The sequence below is a fragment of the Perca flavescens genome, chromosome 3 (assembly GCF_004354835.1).
Source record: "Perca flavescens isolate YP-PL-M2 chromosome 3, PFLA_1.0, whole genome shotgun sequence".
NCBI classification, from domain to species: Eukaryota; Metazoa; Chordata; class Actinopteri; order Perciformes; family Percidae; genus Perca; species Perca flavescens.
The window spans coordinates 24395176-24404083 of record NC_041333.1 but is presented as its reverse complement, the minus strand read 5'-3'; the positions used below and the strand labels follow the sequence as shown (position 1 = coordinate 24404083).

General features: G+C 39.2%; 2 protein-coding genes across 2 annotated transcripts; one reads left to right on the top strand and one right to left on the bottom strand.

The window, feature by feature from the left end:
* Positions 1 to 410: 410 nt before the first annotated feature.
* On the bottom strand, positions 411 to 2625 carry trappc4 (trafficking protein particle complex subunit 4). The gene is made up of 5 exons (XM_028571598.1): positions 2276 to 2625; positions 1772 to 1946; positions 1168 to 1271; positions 817 to 943; positions 411 to 701 (listed from the first exon to the last, which is right to left on the bottom strand). The coding sequence occupies exons 1-5, from the start codon at positions 2448 to 2450 to the stop codon at positions 623 to 625; spliced, it is 660 nt and encodes a 219-aa protein (XP_028427399.1). The 5' UTR covers positions 2451 to 2625; the 3' UTR covers positions 411 to 622.
* A 32-nt stretch (positions 2626 to 2657) lies between these two features.
* rps25 (ribosomal protein S25) lies at positions 2658 to 5332 on the top strand. The gene is made up of 5 exons (XM_028571612.1): positions 2658 to 2764; positions 3333 to 3422; positions 3550 to 3733; positions 5072 to 5182; positions 5267 to 5332. Exons 1-4 carry the CDS (start codon positions 2762 to 2764, stop codon positions 5176 to 5178), a joined length of 384 nt encoding a protein of 127 aa, XP_028427413.1. The 5' UTR covers positions 2658 to 2761; the 3' UTR covers positions 5179 to 5182; positions 5267 to 5332.
* The last annotated feature ends 3576 nt before the right edge of the window (positions 5333 to 8908 follow it).

The window sequence follows — 8908 nt, the reverse complement described above, 5'->3', positions numbered from 1 at the left end:
TGTAAAAATGGCACCAATAACTCAACAAGGGAATGTAAATGCCTTTACATTATGCATGTCATATAATGAAATGTGGCAAAAACACAACTAGAATATGGTTTTCTCTCCGAAGGCCATTGCAGTATTACATTGATAAGAGCACAAAACTGGAACCTGGTTTAGAAAGTAGTATATAATACAATGTCGGTGTTAAAATTGATTGATTTACAAGACATACTTTTAACTTTTTTCTAGAAGGCAAAATGTGTATTCTTTCTTATGAGAACAGTCAAAATCTTGAATAAATGATACTTTGTTGTTACGTTTTTTTCAGCCACATTCATAGTTTATGCTCAATGCCCGAAAGACTATAGTTAGGTCCCTCATTAATTCAATATACAGTATATGCAGCCAAAAAACATAAATGAAACTTTTAAAGACAGTATGGTATTTAATCTTCAAGTATTTACAAAACATAACGTATTTACAATTTGGTAATTGCCAGTCCGATACCAACTTAATAAAAAAGAAAATCCACTTGTTTTTTTTCCCCCCACCACCTGAACTTAAACCACCTTCATATGAAGTCAGTAAATCTGTTGTGGTTAGAAATCATAGCACCTTCTATCTAGTCTTATCTAGCTCAAGATCCAGCTCCAAAGTTGCCAGCTTTCTCTGCAATCTCCAGTGCACCCTTCAGATTCTGGTCAAAGAGTTCACACCTGGAAATCAAAAATGTATAGTGATAGCAGGGCACACACAATTGGATGTGTGAGTGTAAAAAACATACAAATACCACAGATTGGAAGGCAATATCATCCTGATTCTTTCCATTACCTGATTGGCATTTCCAGAGAATAAAACGGGTTCTTGAGGGCAAAATCTGAATAGATCTCATAAATCTTCCTCAATAGGGCATCGATACCAGATTGCCGAGGGTCCGCCAGCACAATGAACTTTATCCCTGAAAGAACAGAGGAATGAGAAAGATGTCACTACTGTCAAACATACAATAATTGAAAGTGTCATGTTGTCGTTTAATAAGGATGTTACTGAGCGGGTAGATTTTTTTTTTTATTTTATTTTTTTATAAAAAGGGACTCAATATCATTGTCTGCTTTTTTCTAATAATGGCTTATTGCATGGGTCTTTGTTTCGCCTACAGTAACACTCACTTACACTACTGACCTGTGAGAGTCTGGAAGCAGTGGAGTTTGAAGACGTCCGTTTCTAGCATCTCAATCCCTGAACTGCCAACGTCAGGAGACAGCTGTGAACCTATAGCAAACAACCTGGGTAGCAACACAAAAATAGGCAATTTAATGCTTGGGATCGGGATCAGTAAGCCGATATCAAAATGACTGAACCACATGAGGCTTATGCTTCACAAAATGGTAGGCCTTTACTGTGAAACCAGCAGTAGGTTTAAACATTGAGCCAAGCACAGGTGAAGTACTTTGGGGAAGAGATGCAGATGCATGTAATTAAATTGAATAAAGCCTTTTACCTTAATTTAAATGTGCACAAGCTTAAAAAGGACAAAGGTCTCCACTTATAGATATGAATTAATGTGTCTTTACAGCATCTCATTACTGTACACGGAGAGGAATGATGTATATTGGTTCCAGTTAGGAGAAAAAAGCACTAGAATTGGATTGGTACTCAGTATTGGCAGAGCCCAGAGTTTGGGTATCAGAATTGGAGTCAGGGTAGAAAAAGACAGATCTGTTTGTCCCTAGTTAGAAACACATTAGACCCAGAGCTCTCTGTGAAACACATGGATATGACTTACGAGTGGAACATGGATGCCAGCATCAGCTTCTCATTGGAGCTCAGGCGTGCCCGTCCAAAGCGAATAGACACTGGGTAATTTGAGGGATCCTTTAAATATTCAAGGGTGTCCTTTCCGTCTGCTGTGTTTTTGCCAAGCACATCAACTCCATTGATGGACAGCACTGCATGGCCCACTGGAGAATGACAACACGATACAGTTTAGAGTCAGACTTTGAGAAGTAACACAGCCTAATGACGAAATACGTACACTACAGAAAATCCTAATGAATTTCCACATGTAAAATAAGGCTACTTTCAATGTAAATTGAATCATGCAGACAGAGAGACAGAGTATGGGACATTTTAGCAAATCAATAGGAAACTATCCAAATACCTGCAATCTAATTAAGCGCTCGGCATAGATGACTGGTCCATTTATTAACACATTTACTTGTTTAGGTTTTAAGTCTTGAGTGACGGTAGCTAGTGAAATGAACTGACGTACTATGCTCTAAAACATTACCTCTGATTCCGTCCCGTTGTCCAAACGATACGACGACCTTTTCATCGTGGTGCTTCAGCACTAGATCTAAAGGATAGCTAAATGTTTTCTCGGCCTCCGCTCTCGGGACATAATTGTCATATTGGTAAATTAAACCTCCAGCCTTGTTCACCACATACACACTAAAGATCACCATCTTTGCAACGTCCTGCCCAGCTGACAAAAGTGTCACGTGACCTTAACGTGTCAAAAGACCTTAAAAATCTAAACGAGTTCATGTTTTGCTAGTTTGGCTTTTTTATCTTCGTATTGATCTTAAGCATACTGATATAAGTGCTATGCAGCAGTTTGGTGAGCCGATAAAAATTCTCAAAATTATTTAAGACAACAAAACACGGAAAAACTCAGTTTCCCATAACTCCCTAATCCCTTTCCGCATATACGGGTTGTCTAAGGGGCTCTCGCACGGGTGAACTTCCTTTCGCTCCGACATCTTGACGAGGAAACATGGTGAGGACAATTATTACACGTTTTGTCGAAACAAATTAAACAAAATCCATGTTTCTGTTACTTATGTCGAGTTATAATTATTCGGATTAATTGACGATAGCAATGTGCTTTCCTACGCTATGTCAAGAGTGTGTGGATGAAGCATGACGTTGTTACATTTCACTCATTAAGCGGCTGGTTGGCTAGTTAGCTCCACCATGCTTTAATGCTACACTGGTGAACGTTACAGCAAATGAGCCCAACAATTCCGCATAAATAACTATATAAATGTACACATGAAGCTTAACATTCATGTCCTACTAGCTAGCTAACGTTACAATAGTACGTTTATTTTAACAATGAAAATAACCAATGTTAATCGTGAGGCTTAAAACGCTTTATGAGGATACAGACAAGGCCAACCCATGCCGGCCAGATGAGTTAACCTCAGGCTGCTGCTATTGTCTCCCATTACCTTAACCTTACTGCAAAAGCATCTTTATAATTAAATACACCAACATTAAAGCATGTAATGACGTGTCCCACATGTAGCCCCAGTCTGAGTGTCAAACTTGTCTTCTGTTTTCAGCCTCCCAAGCAGGATAAGAAGAAGGACTCTGGGAAGTCCAAGAAGGACAAGGACCCAGTCAACAAGTCCGGAGGCAAAGCCAAGAAGAAGGTACGCGCTGGTTAATCATCCAGAATTGGCCTTTCACTTATGATGGGTTGTGCTGAATACTTTTTGATCAAGTGCAGTATAGAGCTTTCTTAATCATAGCAACAATATTCTGTGTGATTCTGAGCAGAAGTGGTCCAAGGGAAAAGTAAGGGATAAGCTCAACAACCTGGTCCTCTTCGACAAGGCAACCTACGAAAAGTTGTACAAAGAAGTCCCGAACTACAAGCTCATCACCCCCGCTGTTGTGTCTGAGAGGCTGAAGATCCGTGGCTCCCTGGCCAGGAACGCCCTCCAGGAGCTGCTTAGCAAAGGTGAATTTGTCTGCTCCATAGGGGGCTATGGGTGCACACTGGATCAGACAAAATATCTGCATCTAAATCAAATATATTTGCGTTTGGGTTAACACATTGGGAGATGGTCTTGATAGGATGCCACTGGCCAGGGTGTGGTTTGCACTTACCACACGTCTTCTGGTTGTGTATATGCTCAGTTTTGGTTCAGGTAAAAAAAATTGTATGACTGTTTAATTGCTACACTATAAGCATTGTTTAGATTTTTTTGGGGGGGTGAAAAGTGGAATTTATTCAAAAGCGCAGAACAATGTCATATACAATGTCCATAAATATTTACAATTGTTTTATCACCTTGTAAACGTGGATCCAGGGAAAAAGTTAATAGGAGTTAGAATAGAAGCTGTGCTAAACATTTCTTTTGACCTCAAGTTATCTCATCTACCAGAATACATCTTTTATCATTAGGGGTGGAGATGGTTCTAACAGCAGCAATAACGTGTTTTGTCATCTACAATATTGCGATTCTACATTAAGCTCATCCCATCAGTATGTCTCAGAATCATCAGCACTGCACGTTGGCTGTGTCGTAACATACGCTACGTACGCTACATATCCATGCCCAAGTGTTTTTGACATCTGTTGTTCCAAAATAAGTATATATTATGTACTCCTTTAGACTCCCCTCTTTGAAATATTTAAAGTACGAATTGCTAGATGAAAGCAAGAAGTATTAAAGTGAATGCTATTTCAAAAGTTATAGTAAGTACTTGCATCCCACCAGATGTCACGCAAACTGTTAACATGTCTAATGGTGAACTTGGATCAGTGTCTTTGTATATGCCACCTGTAACAAAGAACAGTTTGCTAAGTGTTTGCTCAATTATTTTAATTGAATTGCAAAAAATAATTGAAGTAGGAACTTTGATCGGGTTACCCTTCACATTTCAGTGACTTCTCATTGGCACTCAAATAGGCTACAGTAATGACCCTTTAATAACAGTAATGGTGCCAAAATTTATTTGTTCTTAAACTGCAGGATTTCTGTGATGTCAAAAGGCTGTGGTCATATGGATTTTGAGATGCAATGCCTTGATCAACTGCGTAGCTAAAATGCATACACTTGTGTTTATACTTGTTCTATAAGGAGTATACAAATAGCTCAGAAGATAACAAGATCTTTTAACTCTGAACCTGGGGCATTTAGACACTTTTCACTGACATTTAAAATTATCTGTTATACAGGTTTACTGGTCAAGTGAGTTTCAGTGCAGGATAATTAAAATAAGTGAACATGAAATGGTTAATGTGTGGGTAAAAATGAGTATGCTCACAGAACATGGTCCTGTTGTCTTCCAGGCATGATCAAACTGGTGTCCAAACACAGAGCCCAGCTGATTTACACACGTAACACCAAGGGTGGAGATGAGGAGGCGGCAGCAGAGAAAGCAGCAGAGAAAGCATAATCAGGTACAACAGAAACTGTACATCTGCTTGAGTTTTTCTTTGTTTTTGCTGCATCCACTGACCTGCAGCTTTTTTTTTGTCTTGCAGGTTCTCCTGTTTCCTCTGATGAGCCGTTTGTAATAAAAGATGAATAAAAACTGTAAAGACAAAATCGCAGCTGTGTATTTGTTTACTGTTCCAGTGTCCGTAATTGGATTACCTGCTGGTTTGGTCATTTCTGCAACTATGTGAAAAATGTGTGTCAGTGGTCAAACACAGCCCTGGCTCTGTAAATGGAAAAACAAAGTTGCTCGATCACAACACTATTCAGTTGGTGTTTGTGCACAGGACAAGAGTAGGTACGTCTGGTATAAATTAAGGTAATATCACATAGCTTTGCACTAGACCAAGGTACTGGCTTGCTTAATGTTTAAATTATGAGTTAACTGCAAAGAACATGTCTTGATGGGCAATCATCTGTCCTGTGCTGTGTACAAAAATTCAGATTTGTAAACGAAGTTGTAAAAACAGGAGGCACTACTTGGAACTGACTGTGATAGAACACAATAGGTGTACATGTAGGCAACGCTGTCCTAAAAGAGGGAATGGGTTCCTCTAAAACTAAAGGCACATTGCTTCATTATGTAAAAGGTTAAAAGGGCTTTATTGTTGTGGCTAAATGATATGCGTTGGTCTAGTTTTTAATATCTAGCTACGATAAAGGCTTTTAAACTTCAAAGCAGTGTACCTTGAATGTTGTGGATGGGGATCTATCCCCTTTCTTGTGGACACTGGAAAAATAGAAATACCTGGTTTGGGATATTTTGAAAATGCACAGTGTGGGTTCATTCAAAGCTTTCCAGGCATATGCTCAAAACTGCACACTGAGGATGAGTGCACTTAGGCATATGCAACCAGATGCATTCACATCTCATTTGTGTGTGTTACTTATCAGTGTCCTTGGTTTTAAAGTCCTCAGTTCTGCTGAATGTACACCATGTTCTTAGTGTCATCCAATAAATCCAAAGGGACATCTTGTCTTCTAATCTTCTAAACTGATCTTGTTTTCAGTGTAAAATTATTTGTTACTTGGCACAAGAGATTTATCATTTATGTCTTCCAATTGTCTGTTAATGCCACAGGCAGTGAAAAGCTATGAGATATTGATAAGAAATGAAGCTAGCCCCACCGTTTGCTCAGGGCATGAAAGACACAGGAGTCATGAGATGGATGCTGTCAGATGTCCCTTTGTCACTTCTCAGCACTACCTCGAGCAGCAACGGCAAAACAAGCTGCAGGATTTTTGCCACTGATAGATGCACCACCCATCAGCTCCTCCAGCATCTGCCTGTGAGAACCAAGATATTACTACCTATTTTTCAATGGAGGTCTTTCCTCACTCTGAAACTTTAGCAGACCAATTGTCACACGTAACTGAATTCTTCATAAGTCTGACTGCATTTTCTGTGTCTTAAAAAACTGTCATGTAAAGATTTTTGCTAAATCAATTGTCATTAATGTGTGGAACAGACATACTGCTGTAAATCTCTTTAACCCTTTATACTGTGTTTGGATTGCACAATGAAGGTGCCTGTGTGATACAGAAACCCATCTTTTTTATAGTTCTTTTGGCATTTCTGCTTCTGGAAAGGTAGGGGAGAGGGGAAGACATGCTCCAAAGGTTCTGGATTCAAACCCTTAACATGGAACTCGTGTTTCTATAATTTGGGATAGTGCAGTCAGTGCTTGTAATCATGTTTGACAGTAATCACTTAGTTAATTTCCCTGCTGCATCACTAAAAAAGAGCAGTGTGTCGGCTCTATGAGTTTCTATATTTATTTGTTTATGAATACATTTTTCAAGGCACTGCGTAGGCATACAACATTCTCACACCCAGTTTGTCACATACGGATGCTTGGTCAGGATCCCTTTGCATTTTCAACATGCAGGTTAGGTTTAGGCAACAAAACTACACAAGATTGTAGTTGGTTATGTAACTTAGGGTTAGGTAAGTACGTAGTTAACTTGTAAGAATAAGTTAATGTTGACCAACAGGACATGCACAGCGGTCTCCTGGGTGAAATGACATTGTCGCTTTTTATACCATGTAATTTCACAGCGGCGCCATCAAGCAGTTGCGTTGAGCGTCTAATATTGCTGCAGATAGGTTTACATTGGAGTTAGTTGAAACACAGACACTGACACTAAAGGGTGCCTTGTGCATCAGTATCAGATGCTGAGGGGTCACTGACTAAGCTGCCGTATTTGACGAGTTGGGAGTAAGAACAAGTTGACACTGGTGTTTTTAGTTATTGTGATTGACTCCTCTGCACATGTTGAAGGTGGGTGGAGCTATGCTGGGAATTTAGTGAGGTCACCAGATCCCATGTAAAGGTACGGTCATATAAGCCTTCAGTTCAATGAAATTTTCCGACTCAGCTTCAACAAAGGATGTGATGTCCAAATTCCATAGAGGATAATACATAAATATTGAGCAAAGCGATGTAAACCACTGTTTGGTACCAGGCCAGCCAAACTATCCTAAAGCCTATTGAGGGGCTTTATAATTGTGCCCTAAAAATTTTGGTTAACAAGCCCATTCGATTCCATCACTGTTACATTTTAAATAAATATACAATTTTAAACTTTGTTAATTTTGTTAATCTTAGATACATACAGTTGTTTTTTAAATGTTTAGCTGGATTTGCACCTGAACCACTTTGTAAATTTGTGAACAGGTTGGAATCTTCAAGATCCACAAGAGCTGCTGCATGTTCCATTCCATTTTGTAAAACCTCTTTTGCCCAAAATGTTTTTTCCGTGAAGGGAGCCAAACTGTGGAACTGGCTCCCTACAAATATAAAGGCTATACTTAAATTGTCCACCTTTAAAAAATTAGTAAAAGCATGGTTAATACAGCAGCAGCAGTGTGATCATGCCATATGAAATACATAGCTGTGTGTTTGTGAGGTGTGCATCTGTGTGAGTCCGAGTTAATGTGTTTATTTACTACACTTATTTTTATTGCTGTTAACTGTTTTTTTGGACATTTTATTGTATTCATTGTAAAAATTTGACTTCTTCTATTATTTGAACTGTTAAAAGCCCTCCTAGGGACAGGTGTTGCGAATTAGCCTTGGCTACAAACACTGTGATACAGGCATCGGATTGTTATTTCTGTAATAATCTATGTTTTTTTTTTGTATCTGTCCCTATTTAAATAAACTACAAATAAACAAAAATAAGAGTAAAGTGTAATATGGCTACCTTTAAGAGGTATTTGGTTCTGCCTTAATGCACCAAAGCTAACAGGAGAGTCAGGGAGATGTCAATCAAGCTCAGTGTATGCACACCCACACAATCCTGAGAAAAGATCTAATCAGACAAAATAATTCAAATCACCCATGTCGGTCACCATGAGTGTGCAGGGCAGTAATAGGTAATAAGATTAATGATGGCTGAATTCCATTTCGCTGCTTTAGTTTCAAGGTCCTGGTATTTTTCATGCTGGCTCACTGTCACATTGTAATGGCTTACTGGGGTGCCATGTAATTTATCCGACGCTCCATTGTTCTGACCTCTCAATAACCCGAAAAAGTCCGACGTCCCTTTGGTGGCCATCGGACTAGTGGGCTGTAGGACCAAAGGGAATTTTTCGGGTTATTGAGAGGTCGGAACAATGTAGCGTTGGAGAAATGGGCAGTTCCCCTAACGGTGGACACTTGAATAGAACAGAGCCATCATTAATG